The following is a 15447-nucleotide window of genomic DNA, read 5'->3' on the forward strand; positions in this document are numbered from 1 at the left end:
GACATATGTATTGAGTTGAGTGACCCTAGACTATTGTGTTTTGTACACAAAATCAAACTTGAAGATGTGATCTTTTAAAGATGAAATAGCTTTGCTTATTTAGTAGTAGCTAGTTTTGATTCCTTTTTGCTCTTGTTTGGCTCATGATTAATAAATGTAGAAAAGAAGATTTGAAGATCGAGATGAAATCCAAGAAAACTGCTAAAAGTTTATATTCCTGTGTTGAGAGAACACTGACCATATCTCTTTTCAGAAGAGCAGAAACTCTAAGCAGTATTTCATATAAGAACAATACACAGCCCTAATGGCTCTCTCCCTCTCTCTCTCTCTCTCTTTTTTCTTTCTCTACACACCAAAGTTAGAACACTGCAGACAAAGATTAGTGACCAGAAGCAGCTAACTTGGGAGGATTTTAGCCTTCCAAACTCTTTTGGTTTTACTTAGTAAGGTATCAGCTTATAGTTTTTGTTAGGACTCCCTTCGGAACCAAATCCACATAAAAAAACAGAGGGTTGGGACTTGGGATGATGCGGGTTCTTCCTGGAGGAAGACAGGCTTTGCTTTGCGTTTTTCCAGGGTTGTAAGGCTCAGAGTGATTACGATGATACTTCCTGAAATGCTAGGTTGAGTTCAAGCACAGACTTTGCCACCAAACCTCCTCTTCTACACAAAGTCCGCATGTGAGCCATATAGATTCTTACACAACTAATGACAACTATGGAATCTTCATTACAGCCGCTTACCTTGATAGAGAGGGAAGGCAAGCTTTGACTTTCTCTAGCTCTACAAAGCAACGACTGTAGCGCTCAATCCTACATAGCAGATAAACATATGTTGTTGAGTTTCAAGAGATTATGCTATCACAATTATGACATATGATGGCTTTGATTAGCACATATGGTTGAAATAAGCCAACCTTCGTTCAGCCTCAATATCTACACCAACAGATGCTGGAGCTGACAGTGATGAGTAAATTGGTGACCCATACAGTCTGACCAGCTTAAGCAGCAAATCCAGGGAAACGCTCAAATGCCTATATATACAATATCGTGAAGCAAAAAATTGTGAAAACAAATCAAGAATCGATATTCTAATGTACTGTATCTATGACCGTAAAGATCAAGCCCATTCAGTATATTATTCCATTGCGTCCAGTGACATTTGATAAGTTTAGCAGGATGACTCTGCCAGAGTGTTTTAATAAGAAAAGAGAATGCTGTGAACAAAAAAAAGATTAAAAGAAAAAATAGACAGAAAGCATGCTTACTGATCCATGTCGCTCCCTAGAAGAGCTGTTAGAAGGGGAAGAAGGAAGGTACAATTATCTAGCGTCAAAATCTCATTTCTCTCGGCTATTATACCCAGTACATCCGCTGTAACCTGTTACCAATGAACAAGAAGAATTGCATGAGAGAATAATCTTTCTCATTTATAGAAGATACAAATAGAAGATACTTACAGCATTATCAGCCATCTTCTCTATCGAACCTACAGAGTTTTTTACATCATTCCTTTCCCAATATCTACGAACTACCTGCAAATTTAGTGAAACGATTTAGGATAGATAAACTAGGCAACTTTCAAATCCATAATAATTTTAAGAATCTACTGGCATCTCAACCACCTATAAAATCCATTAACACTAGTAAGCAAAAACCAAAATTTTCAACCAATCTCCCTGATTTGTCAAGAACAGGAAAACCATGTCCAGCCTTGTACTTCCAGCTAAAACATGCCAAATGTTAAAATAGTAAAATTCTAAGCATGCTAAGCGGTATATGCATGAATATATGGAAAACTCCAATAAGTATTACAGCTACTAGTTATATTATGGCCAAGCCAACAACATTGTCACACCTTGACTAGTTTTCATGTTACCTGTAACTTAGCCAAACGAGACTGCATAGAGCTGACAAATTGATCGTGCTTCCCCATTATGTCTACAATGATATTATCTTCACAAGGAGAATCGGGCCCTTGTTCAACTGGCATATGGTTCCCTCTCTGCTTGAACTATATGAAAGGAAATACAATATGTATTATCTCTGGATCTCAGTAGTTGGAAATTACCAATCACAATATATCATGTCTATTAAGATGCTCTGAAGGGTTTGAAATTATATAAATCAAAAGCAGTAGTTTCCTCTTTTTCCGTAACTATTATTTTAATTTCCCTCTTTTGTTGCAATTTACAGTCAGTGTGTTATTGTTGCATCAAGATCTCAAGTTGAAATGATTTCAGGCTACTATACCATATTTGAAGGGCGGATGTTTGGAACAGGCACATTTCCACTTGAAAAATTCGAAACAGGACCGTCAAAGTTTGAAAATCGTCCCCTTCTCTCCCTGTTTATGACGAGTGACTGGAATCTTCCTGATACGGTAAGACACATGAATGAGAACCAATCAACCAATCCATTTGCAAAGCAACAGATGAAAGCTGGGAAAAAAGAATTACCTCCTTTCTGACTTTCAGTGGGACTTGGGTCTCTATTTGATTTGTGGCTTACCACGTCATCTGATACAAAGACGAAAGCTTAGAACTGAGAAGATCATCTATCAAACTCAACGCAGCTACGAAAATTTACAAGGGCCCAACTAAACAAGTGATGTGTTGCACCTAAAAGCAACCTATTTTCTTAAACACAGGATTCTTTACAGTATTTGCATGTTTCACTGGAGTAACCTCATAAAGAAACCCTATAAAACATTTTAGGGGCCAAAATAGTTTAAGAAACTATGACTATCAGGTGGCATTGTCATCGGCACTCAAACAGGTAAATATTAAAAAGGACAAAAACATACAGTTTTCATCGTGGTTCCGTGGAGGTGACCCCATGTGTGACCTTGAATTACTCCTTCCATATCTCTTATATCTAAAATCATTAATGCTTCGCTCAGTTGCACCCCGCATGCCAACCTTTCCACCAGGAAGTGTACCTCCATCCAGTATATTATTTGGTTCAACTGGCTGAGACTCAGACATTTCAAGAACCGAAGTGTTTGGCGGATCAGGGTTATTTCTGCTGCTAGGTGACCTTCGAGAATCAGCTGCCTGCAACGAATAAGGCATGGTTCTTGCAATTATGTCAAGTTCTGCTCTGGATTCAGTAGCCTGCTCTATTCTAGGGTCTGCTCTTGGGACAATTACCGGAGCAAAATCCGCTGCCTTATTGACAGGATTTGCCTTTGGGTTAGCTTTCATAAAATTCCTCCTTGATGTTGCAGCATTAGAGACAGCTGTTGAAACACCCGAAGTAGCTTTTGACACATTGGTCGCACTGACCCTATGAGGAGTGCTTGGTAAACTTCCCGTGGCTTCAAACAGCAGACAAAACAGGAAATAGCATATCATTTAATCAGTGTTGCGATTAAAGTAAGAAGAGAAGAGAAAAGTAATAAAAGTAAGCATACATGACAACGTCCTTGGCTCTTTTGAAACATCTGAATTTTGAGAAACTGACAACCTTCCGAGAGGCTTTGATTCCTTCATCGAAGAATCTGAATTTTGGGATACTGATGCTTTTCCAATGGACTTTGTTTCTTTTGTCGAAGGATCAGAGTTCTGCAAAACAGATAATCTTCCGAGAGACTTTGTTTCCTTCAATAAAGGATCTACATTCTGGGACATGGACAGCTTCCCGAGAATAGTCTTTGAGTTATTATCATTGAGAATTACTGGATCTCTTCCAGAGCAAGATCTTTTCTCCGGATGACCATTTGATTGTGCAGTGTCTCCTGCCATACATGGCTCAGTACGCTGACCATGCATCCAAAATGAGTGGCTTCGTAAAGCTTACAACCAGCTACAGTAAAACAAACAACAAAATGATATGTAAGGAGAGAGAAATACCGAGAGATCTACAACCCACACGCCTACACAACTTTGATTGTACGAGCAACCAAGAAGCTTGCCCTCGTGAACATTCATATCTGACAATCTTGACCATCCAACATCCACTCCATCATGACATCTAATAGGCTCCCACGAGAAAATCTATGATTTGCACAAGATAAAACTAAAGGAATGAGTTAAAAAGAGTAGGCATGTGTATGAAAGTAAAAGAGTAAACATAAGAAAAAATTCTCAAAAGATTAACATATATCTAATCTAAACACCTAACATATAATATCTAATCTAAACACCTACGTACTGCCTATCAAAGTACAAAAGAATTCACCTTGAGACTTTCTTGCAACCCACAAAGAACAGTTTTTCCATCTGGGTTAAAGCTCAGGCAACGGACCCCAGCAGTCTAGCAGAAAAAAGAATGTTAAACGTAGAGTGAAAATAAAATGTCACCAGTTTGACTTAATATAAAACAAGTAGTACCTCAGGTCCACCAGAACCAATTAGCTCGAATGTTTCCAGATCCCAGAATTTAACAGTCCTATCAGCTGAACCTGTAACACAAACAAAAAAAATGACGACAAAAAAAAAAAAACAAAAAAACAAAAAAAAAACAGAATGCGCTAAATAATTGTAATCATACGAATGTAAGATTTTGGTGAATGTTGCCAAATAGGGGAAGAAGGAGCCATATAATCATGTAAAGGGACCAGAAGGCAACAAGTTGAAACGTTGATACTCAATTGTTATCTACTCAATATATAGTATCATTCCAAAGATACTATGTTACAAAACCCTCTATAACATAAAAAGAAATGAAAAACATCTTTGGATGCATATGTTCTCCAAGGTTTGAAATCAAAAAGCTAAATATATAAGATGGCCACAAGAATTTTAATTACGTAAAAAGAAGATGACGCCATGACACAGGTATCTATGTAATTGGTTGTGCAGAGCTGGTTACCGCAACATACATTTGTGATGAGTCACTCTAAGCCTAGTCTATACATTTTTATTTGTGTTGGTACCATGAATGTCATCCCAAAAGTAGAGCGTTGGTATAAGAAAACTTCAACAGTAAAACATACCTGTTGCCAGTAGAAATTCATGAGGATGAAAATCTAGGCTTTGAATTTGCCCTTCATGGCTCTTAAACTCGGTCAACAGTTTTCCAGCTGTTAAATCCCACACCTGGTAAAGACAAACTACATATCAGATCCATTAACACACAGCAAAACGAAAGTACAGGTTCCTTGTAATTTGCTTTTGAAGATAACTATACAGGCGCACTGAGAGAGGAAAAGAAGCAATAACCAAGAGAGATGAAGCATCCAAAATAACTGGTCAGGTGGTTGTGTTCTAGCAAAATGCAAAATAATAGTACGGTTTCAAAACTGTCCTATTCCATACTCAGCTCAAGTGTAGAGAGGTAATATTACATAGACACAATTAAAACAAAAGTGCAGTTTCATTGCTCCAAATTCTCCCAAAGGTACATCTAACTAATCATGTCAACTAAGCAGATGTGTTTCCCTCCATAGTAAACAAAATAAATGCTCATATCCCGGAATGAAAAATGAGTACAGACATGAAAGCAGCTACCAACCTTCACAATGTTGTCCTCTCCTCCAGATACAACCCAGCGACCATCTGGGGTGAATCTGAGTACATTGACACCTCGAGTGTGACCCTTGTAAGTATGGATGCAACCCTTTTTTCTTATATCCCATATCTTAAGATTTGTGTCTAGTGAGCCAGACGCAAAAAACTCACCAAAAGGATGAAAATCCACCGAGATGCAATTCGAGCGGTGACCAGTGAGAGTCCTAACAACTACTCATCATGGCAAATGAAAGAATGCATAAGTAACATAGAAGTCAAATCAAGTCAAATAAGAAGTGCTTTTTTGTAACGACAAAACTTACTCTTTGCCTCCTCTAAATCCCAAAGTTTTATTGTACCACTAGCAGCTCCTGCTGCAACTAAGACCTCGGATGCATCAAACGTCACTGAATCAATTCCGCTCGAGTGCCCATACAAGCTCTGACAACAAACATCCACAATAGATGAGATGCTGATAATAAACAAACACTCAGAACTAGAGAATCTCCTAGACCACTATACTAACTTATAACTAATACATAATGCATGCAGCAAGACAAGCAAGGAAAGAAGCAGTAGACAGAGAACTGACCAGAATGGCATTGGGCTTACCAATAGCCCAAAGATTGACCTTGTGATCTTCCCCACCTGTAACCAGAACCCTAGAAGACTTCCTTCCGATCTTAAGACAATTGACAGCAGCAGAATGTGCCACAAATTCCTCTTTGAAACACACAAAGTCAAGGCAAAGCAATGGTACCAGAGAAAAGACCCTAGTCAAAACTCAAACTTGACTTGATGGTAAGTCTTAAATTCAAACAGACAAGTCTTAAATTTCTCCACGGGGGAAAAAATGCAAACATCAAAAAAAGATGAAAAACAGATCTCGTGCATCAGATAAAAGCAGCAGATCAAGCACGGCACTTTTATTATACCAGAAAAAAATTAATCAAAAAACCAAACCCTAAAAATAGAATCCGGAGCAAAATCATGAAAAAAGAGTAAAAAGGATACGAAGCTTGTAGGCTCGCTTGGTGGTCATGGTGGAAACGAAACACTTGCAATGGAGGAGGACATTCAAATTACACTCTCAACCATACCCAAAAGGAAGATTAAACAAAACAATCTCGGAAAATCCAAGACAGCGGTCCTCAAGATCTCCGCTTTCTCCGCCGCTGACCCAAATCTGAAACGGGAAGCAGATTAAAGAAACCCAGAAATCATAACTGGGGAAGAAACAAGGAGAAGGAGACACACGAGGAAATGACGCCGTACCCAGTTAATAAAGGGCTAAACTTGCTTATTCCAGAAACGCCTATCTCACTCTGCTCCAATGAAAAGATTTCAAAAAAACAAATTTTGGTGAAGTCTGTGAAATGGAACAGGATTTGTAGAAAATGAGAAAAGAGAAGTTTTTTTTTTAATTTTGAATTAAAAAAATCATTACTTTGTAACGTCGTTGTTGGTATCCCTTAGAAAATAAGAAAAATAAAAGAAGATTGAGAGAGTAGAGGGTTGAAAAGTGAGTTCCCTTTCTCTCCAATGGCGAAGTAAGGAGAGAGAGAGAATGACAGAAGAGCAGAGCACAAGGAAGAAGAGAGAGAGAGGAAGAAGCAACAAAAAGGAGGCGGAGAGAGAGAGAGAGAGAGAAGAAGAGAAAGAGAGAGAGAGAGAGTCTTTTTTAACCTTTGGGTTTTTTGGTTTTCTCCCTCTCTCTATTTCAAATTCCAAATAACAATTTAATTGGCTTCCTCGTATTTTTTCCATACTATATCTATCATATGTAACTTCATTTTACATTTACTACAAAGAATACAAATCATTTAATTATTTTATGACCCACAAAAATACAAATCATTAAAAGAAAAAATAACGAAACTAGCACATAAATGTGTGTTAATATCTAGACTAACCCTTCAAAAATTGTTAGAACTAGAATAGCTCAAAAATTTAAGTAAATGACAAAAGGCCATATGGTTTTTTTTTGTATTACATAACTGCCATTATAAATTTTTTTTTACAAAAATTTAAATATAATATTAAAACCCAAGAAAAGAAAAGAAAATAAAACTAAACCTAATTACAATACCAAAAAAAAGATGATTCTTTGCTCTCAAAGTTCAGCCGCCGGGAAAAAAGAGAGAGGTTTGTGTGCTGCCTCCTTCTATGGTGGAGATAACTGAAGAAGAAGAGCAGTTTCGTTTTCACTTTCAGAATCTTCCCAGATATGTTCTTGCTTTTTTTTCTTCTTTTGAAATTATCCAGATTTGGGTTCTTAATTCGATTCGATTATATGAAGATACTGGTACCCAACCCTTCACCACTTTTCTCTTCTCTTTTGGCATTAGAAAAAGCCATTTATTAACGGTAAGAGAAATTTCTGACTAGATTTGTTTTAATCTTCAAAATCTGAGTTTTTGTTGGTTGTTTTATTGCTTTGTTTCCAAATGATTTGAGTGTAGGCAGTATTAAATTCAAGGTTCAACTTGAACATGAGTAGTGTTTCAAAGAGAAAAGACAAATCTGGTGAATATAGCCAAGCTATGGGGAAATGGGTACGTTTGGTTCATTAGATATCACAGTCTACTTTTATATTCCTCTTTCTTTTTGATTAGTTATTTCCATCTGCCCAAGGAGTCCTAAACTTTTTTGGCTGTTTATTGGCTTACTCCTTTATTGGCTTACTCGACTTGCTTGTTGTTGTCCTTAAACTATGCACTTCAGTCACTGATTAATTGTTGTGTACATGTTTTCATTTCAGCTCTAACTTACTGTGACAGAGTTAGGAAAAAAAAAGGGTTAGGAATGAATTACAACTTCATTTGTCCTTGTTGGATCATTCTTACATGTTTTCTTTTTATCCTCGTGTTAAAGATAATAAATTTTTTTATTTATGTCCTTAGAACAATCCTACACTATGAGATGCTCACTAATGTTGTAAATTGGCTTGTGTTCAGAATGTACAATTTCAGTTTAGGACTGAGCTATAGTATGAACTTTTCTATATTTTTGTGTTTGCTCATGGCTAAACAGTTGTTTTGTGTTGTTGTTGTTGTTGTTGTTGTTGTTGTTGTTGTTGTAGTCAATTTACTTTTGAATTCTTCAGTTTTGTTGCCATCGATTAACCTTTGTATCTTGTAGGGTGGTTAATGTGATTGCAGGACACTATGCATATCCTTTTCAATAAGAAAGTCTAAACTTTACTTTGGTTTTGGTTTTAATATGTGAGATTAGGAAAAAGGCATGTTATGACTGAGACGATTGAGAATCATATCCCAGGAGGTGAAGAAGGACGCAGCAGTACGGCTCTTGTCACTGTACGATGAGATAAGGCCAGCCATTAAAGAGCATGAAAGAGATAGCCAAGACTGGCAACAAGTGTGGCGGAGAAATGGATACAAGCAAGCTGTAATAAACATAGAGTTTGATCTATAATCTAGTGTAATTAAGAATACATTCTTTATTTAATTAAAAAAGTGGGGAAAGTAATATATTTTGAATTTTTTTACTATATAATTCTTATTCAATTTACACAGCATGTTCATATATTCAACTTTCAAAATTTGATATATTTTTCTAATCAATTCTTAATCATAGTATTATATTTTAACTATAACAATAATTATTACTGATTTATTACAATGCTAGTGGCATTTATCTACTCATTCAAATAAAACTAGCCATCCCTATATTAGTAAAAGAGAAGTACAAAAAGTGCTTTCGGGTCGGGTCAATTTCAAAAAATTACCCGAAATTTGTGATTGGATATTTTAAAGTTGGATAAATTAATGGGTTTGGATACACACACCGGATACTTTCCAAATCTAATTTTAGTATTATATTATTTCCATAACTAATTATAGGATTTCCTAATATTTCTCTAACTAATTTAATACAGTCTATTTAAAAAATGTAATTTTGGAGACATAGTTTTTATTAATAAAATATATTATATATCAAACTATGTAAATTTTAGATAATTCACGGGTAGTTTGTTAAAATCACAATTATAATGATAAAGCGAGTTACGAATAATGTTTTTTACGAAATGAATTCTGTTACGGGTCGAACTTTCAAAAAATATATTGTAAATATGTAATTTTTACGTATATTCCTACTTTTACTACAAAAATAGTCAAAATGAATAATTTATCGGCAATATTATTTTGTGATGTTAAATTTTCACCGTGTTTTTAATTGTATCAAAACTCAGTATATGATTATTTACTCGCTTTTTCTTTATTATTTTATTTAAACTTATTATACAAATATATGATTTACCGTAATCGACTGCACTCTAACAAAATTAAAATGTAACATATTCTAAACCAAACCAACACCCCATGGCCATTTATTTTTCAATTTATACTTAGTTCATATTCATGATGGGTTGTGTAGTTACTTGGCCTTAAATCAACACCATAACTCTATCACAACAATACTAGAGTTATAATAATATTGTAAGTCTGTCGTCATTGCTAGGTTTTAGATGTAATATAAAATATTTGTAAGGGCAAAATCGAGATTTTGCCTCATGGTTCGCCCTAACTAAACCCTAGTTCAAATTTTCTTTCCTTAACTCCACCGTACAAGTTTGTACTGTGATGATAGAGATTTGATATACAACTCTATCAGCAGGCACTAACTCTATCAAATTTATGCTATTCTAGTCAGCGTAACTCTATCATCACTACAAGTAAATCTACCATAACGTGGACAAGTCTACCATCAAGTGTGAGAGCTCACAAATACTGGTTTGGCCACTATAATTCTACCACCACTGCAGTTAAGTCTGCTGTCTAACTCTATCATCCTGTTAACTCTCCCGCCACTATCATCAACTCTGTCAGGAAACTATATCGCTCCCATAACTCTAACTATCTTTTGGTCCTAAATCTACCGCCAGTACCATTAGTCCATTACCCTATTTGATAACTCTATAGTTGAGCCAACTCTACCGCCATTACAAGTAACTATACTAGGTACCTCTGTCATTTCAATGAATCTACCACCACTACAAGTATCTCTAACTTACAACTCTGTGTAATATCATACTCTCTACTACAAAACTCTATAATCCTCCTTAAGTTTACCATAACTAAATTGGTAGACTTATCGGTTGGCGGGAGTTTTTTCCACCAAAATATGCTCTCTCTCTCCGACGTGGAATTTCTTTTTAATGGCATCGACCGTAATTACATTTATTCCTGCAACTGGTTCAGAAGGACAAAACAGCCATTTTTCATATTGTTTCTCTCCCATCCAAATCAGTAATAAACAACAATTTAAGAGTTAGTTTCGCAATCCGACCTTTTATTTACCATTTCATTTTTCTTAATGTCACACACCATGCTTGTTATTTTTTTTTTTTGCATATAGTGTTACCAAACAAGAAAACTGAAATACGTTAAAAAATGATAGTTTGGATATAGTTTTTGTGTCATGTACTTTACCAAACAGATTAGATCAAACGGCTGAAATAAAAAATGGTTCACAACGTATATAATGTTGAAACAAAATCGATTTACATTTACTAAATAGCCGGTTTTTTATTTGTTAAAAATCTTTTTATCAACACAAAAATATTAATTCCAAAATGTATGTTTTTCAATAATTTGTTTTAACCAAAATGTATTTTCTCTTTTGCTGCCTCTACATTTATTTCTTAAACTTCTCTTGCATGTCCACTCACAAAGTTGGTTTCTTTGGTTCTCGATGTTTCTCATGCTAATTCCGTTTCTTGGCAGCCGGGTCGTGCTTTGTTAATCTTTTATGTGATATCATTCATCATTTTCTTAGTAGATCACTAATCATCATGGCCTAGGAGCTTTCATTGTATAGTTTTCATCCAAGAACACCAAATGCATTTTTTCTGATATAGATAGATCAAATCAATTCCAAGAACGGTTTGATTCATTATATGGTTTCGTTTCTGATGGTACTTTGTGTATATCCAAAAATAGGTTATGAATCAATGAAAGACTAAAAATAGGGGTGACATTTGCACAAACTGAATTCCCGGTTAGCAAAAAAATGATAATCCTTATTTTATGGAAATTTTTGAATATGAAACTACGTACTGTCGGTGCTATAATGGAAAATGGCGATGTAATCATTAATATGGTGATTATTGCTTAGATGTTAAATACTCTAATTTATTATCATGGACCCCTGTCCAAAACACACACACACACAAAAGTTGTAAAATTCATGTAAAAGATTATTAAATATGTTTCAGTAATATATATACTCCGTTTTGTCTCGATCGCATATGATCATGCATGTCTAAACATATAGGATACATTATTCGTTTGTAATGATATGATTAAATATATAAACATATAGGATAAATTACTCGTTTGTAATGATCATAACGTATCGGTCTATATATGAATCTATCTACTTGTGTTATTTGTGGAAGTATCTAATACGGTTTTATGATAACGTAGTGTAAGGATAAATATATAAAGCGATCCAATACCAAACATACATATAACTGTTGTATTCATAATGAAATAACAGTGACATTAGATTAGATAGACCAACGTTGGATAGACAAAAAAAATAAATAATGGTAGTGATGAAAGGTTTTGGCTTTCTTTGATAATAACGGTATACCTAATTGTATCATGGGGCCATGAGACTTAAGAGATCCCATACACAAGTACACGAACTCATAACATCTCATAAAACTACAAAAGAAACCCATTTTTTCTAACGATATTTAAAAACCCTTTATAAGTTCATTAAAGTTGCATGGTTTTTTATATTTTCAAAACATAATTTATTGCATTGTTTAATACAAAAAAAGTAAGTATCACGTACTACATATGATCTATCCATGGTCGATGTACTTATACAACTAGGGATCTTGATATACTATTGTTCATTTGTTATTTTTATCCTATAAAAGAAATAATCTTGATTTATGGTTGCAATGTTATGCAAGTAGAAGTGACATTTCACATTACAAAATAACTTATATATAGATGATGTTTTCGTTTTCTTTTTGGTTGACGACAAAAAATTCATTAGGTGGTAAAGATCTATACGTAACATCACGAAAACAACTTTACGGATAAATGTTAATTAAATAAACATTTGGTATATAATAAACTTTTTATTTAGGAAGATGATTTGTAAACCAACTTTTAAAGACAAACAAAATTTACAGATCACTTGCAAAACAAAAATGACAGCCAAATAATTTGAAATAGAAACCTACAATTACGGGCGTTAGCGTTTTGACTTTTATAAAGTTTTTTAAAATAAGTAAAGAGATAACATTTGTGTCCCTCCCTCTTCTTACTTAGTTATAATTTTGGCTGATTGCTTTTTTTTGTAAGTGCACAGTGCACTCACTCTATAATTAAAAAGCTAAATTCAATCATTGCCACCATGGCCTTGCCTGGCCTTTGGCCTATATGTGCTGTCACTACTAAATCTGAGTTTTGTTTATCCAATTATTTTAATTTTGAAGCTCGAATCTCCATCCACTCCAGTTTTTTTATTCTATACAATTCTTATAAACCTTGGAAGTTGGAAGACGTGATACATGGACGTGTTAGTACGTTAAGAGTCAAGAAACCAATAAATACTTGTCACGAATTCGGAACATATTCTTTTAAGTTTTTTTCTTCTTCTTCTTCTGCCTCCGAGCGAGAATTGTGTGACAAATTCGTGATATCATCTATGATCAACTTGTTTATTACCTTACGACATCTCTATATAAGTATATTTGACTAAGTTCTCTCTACTTAAAATCATCTTAGCAAGTCTTTCAAGTTATATATGATGTCCATGGGCTGAGAACCTGACTCACGAACGGCCTGACTATTACAAGTACAATATGATCCAAAACTACTCCCTTAAGTCCAATAAGAATGCTATCATTTCAACTACATTGTCCTCTCTTACCGTTTTTAAACCGTCTACCTATCATCTTACTATGATCAAACACTAACTTGCTCAATAGACACATCACTTAATCTTGAATTACAGCACTTCAGCTTACTCTTATCACTAGCAACTAGCAACAAAGAAAGCTTGAAATCCACGAGGTTTCAAAGACTAACTAATCATAGCTCGATCATCTTACTATGGTCAAACACTAACTTGCTCAATATGTAGAGAGTCTATAGATTGCATTCTCCTCTGTCTCACTAGAATACTAAGCAGCATAAAGATCATATTACCAACACCACAACCACACAAGTATATCTCTTATACAAATACTGGAAAAGACTAAGAGAGGAATGAGAATTACCTTTCAATCTAGACCAAATATTTCTTATGCTACCAAACAGAGACTACACATATTTGTATACATAAGGAACTGTTTCCTTAAGACTCATGCAAGTAACTTGCCACCCTATGTGTAGTATCCCCTTCAATGGAAGAGGATATAGTAGGATACTTTCAATGATGTTAGTCAAAAGTGCTAACTCAATCTAGTTTAATCTCCAATCCCATCTCACACTTACTTACCCCTGTGATCAAGATCCAACCTTTTTTTCGTTTCAAGATACTTCAATAAGCTAGTCTTAACTGTAACCCCGCAAATCTAGTAAACTAACAAAGCTATATATTGTCTTGACCTTGGTATGAAAATAGTTTGAAACAATCACAGGCTAATTCACCCTTATGAATCAAGAATCCACATCAAGATCCAACTTTTCAATTCACCACCCAATCTATCTAACAGTAAGAAACCAATAACAACAATGGGTATACACATTCAAGGCAATGGATCAAAAACAACATCAATGGAGGGTCAAAGAAACCTTATGTATATGACTGCTAAAGGGTATACACATCACTAGATACAAATCATTCTCCATTCCCAGATTCCAGTAAACGCAACAAAGACTGAGAAAAGAGAAAAAAATATATTTGCCTGATCGTTTCCATCACTGATCGATGAACTCGAACTCGTCATCTTTAAGATGTGCGACAAATTTGACAGGACCACGACCTTCAATCTCTTTGAAGAACTCAACTTTATAAGGAAGATTAGCTGAGATTCGTTTCCCTTTCCAAACAGAGACGTAATCTTTGAGTTTACCTTCCATACCTTCCAAATCAACCTCCGGTACTCGATTCACATGATAAACCTTCAACGGAGCCGTTACTCTAACCCTAGATCCTATCTTCGCCTTCGCTTCCGCTTCGATTTTGTCTTCCTCCGATGACGGCGAGGACGAAGGACTCACCGATTCGGCTGATTTCGTAGCGACATCGCATCGAATCGTGATTCGAGAAGCTGTTCTTGAGCTTGAGCGTTTGATTCGAGATTTGGAAGTGAAGAGCGAGAGAGGTGCGACGACGCAAGATTTGAGAGCCATGGGGGTGGTGGTGGTAGAAGTTGCGGCGGAAGAGGAGAGACCGTCGTGAGAGTACGGAGGACGAACGGCGGCAACGATCGCCGGTGACAAAGCCATGGTGTTACTCATCTTAGTGTTTAGATAAGAAAATGTGTTCGAAGATTGGGGAAAGTGGGAAAATCTAAATTTGATTCGTTGTCCTTCACAGTCTCGTTCTTTATCTAATAACTTATTTTACTGTTACATTAGTTTTACTGTTTTACCATTACCGCATAGTTATGTTAGATAATATTTTCGGATGATGTATGAGAATATTAGTCATAGACTCATTGGTTTATGTTATTGTTATGCAATTTGAATACGTTGTTTTTTTTTTGCGAATGAAACAAATGAATAAACTTGTGAATGACCAAAATGAAATGGATAACTTAGGATTTGAGGATAAGAGTGAATGAATCATTCAGTAAGAGAAGTGAAAAGGAGAGGCAGAAGAAGAGCAAGCAAAGAGAAAGACGTGTGTTGTCCTTTTCACGGGATGAGAATGAGATGACGAACGTGCGGCTTCTATTTTACTAGATAGAGATGCTTTTAGAGTTCCAAGTCAGACACACAGAATCTATATCAGAGTTTTAATATTTTTTAATATTTATATTCGATATCATCTGTATCGTC

At 35.3% G+C, this 15447-nt stretch overlaps 2 protein-coding genes and 1 long non-coding RNA gene across 6 annotated transcripts; 1 reads left to right on the forward strand and 2 right to left on the reverse strand.

Annotated features, from left to right (window-relative positions):
* Window positions 1-183: 183 nt before the first annotated feature.
* Window positions 184-7079, reverse strand: LOC17882669 (katanin p80 WD40 repeat-containing subunit B1 homolog). 4 transcript variants are annotated; one of them, XM_023780531.1, is made up of 20 exons: window positions 6900-7079; window positions 6728-6777; window positions 6467-6638; window positions 6045-6175; window positions 5776-5893; window positions 5457-5683; window positions 4939-5041; window positions 4334-4404; window positions 4182-4256; window positions 3854-3997; window positions 3415-3760; window positions 2806-3318; window positions 2459-2518; window positions 2253-2374; window positions 1879-2013; window positions 1460-1534; window positions 1268-1380; window positions 917-1033; window positions 744-812; window positions 184-663 (listed from the first exon to the last, which is right to left on the reverse strand). In XM_023780531.1, the coding sequence occupies exons 3-20, from the start codon at window positions 6492-6494 to the stop codon at window positions 597-599; spliced, it is 2514 nt and encodes an 837-aa protein (XP_023636299.1). In that variant the 5' UTR covers window positions 6495-6638; window positions 6728-6777; window positions 6900-7079; the 3' UTR covers window positions 184-596. The 4 variants fall into 4 exon arrangements, with proteins under 4 accessions (XP_023636299.1, XP_023636301.1, XP_023636300.1 ...); XM_023780533.1 differs by having other exon boundaries at window positions 2806-3055; window positions 3152-3318; window positions 6728-7079; XM_023780532.1 differs by having other exon boundaries at window positions 184-660; window positions 6728-7079.
* Window positions 7080-7539: 460 nt separating this feature from the next.
* On the forward strand, window positions 7540-8952 carry LOC17884042. Its single transcript, XR_002833451.1, has 3 exons — window positions 7540-7819; window positions 7915-8007; window positions 8687-8952. It is a non-coding gene; the product is annotated as an uncharacterized LOC17884042 (long non-coding RNA).
* Window positions 8953-14119: 5167 nt separating this feature from the next.
* On the reverse strand, window positions 14120-14973 carry LOC17883164 (ferredoxin-thioredoxin reductase, variable chain, chloroplastic). The gene has a single exon (XM_006288697.2). The coding sequence runs from the start codon at window positions 14902-14904 to the stop codon at window positions 14362-14364; it is 543 nt and encodes a 180-aa protein (XP_006288759.1). The 5' UTR covers window positions 14905-14973; the 3' UTR covers window positions 14120-14361.
* Between the last annotated feature and the right edge of the window lie 474 nt (window positions 14974-15447).

The sequence above is a fragment of the Capsella rubella genome, unplaced genomic scaffold (genome assembly GCF_000375325.1).
Source record: "Capsella rubella cultivar Monte Gargano unplaced genomic scaffold, Caprub1_0 scaffold_6, whole genome shotgun sequence".
In the NCBI taxonomy this organism is placed as follows: domain Eukaryota; kingdom Viridiplantae; phylum Streptophyta; class Magnoliopsida; order Brassicales; family Brassicaceae; genus Capsella; species Capsella rubella.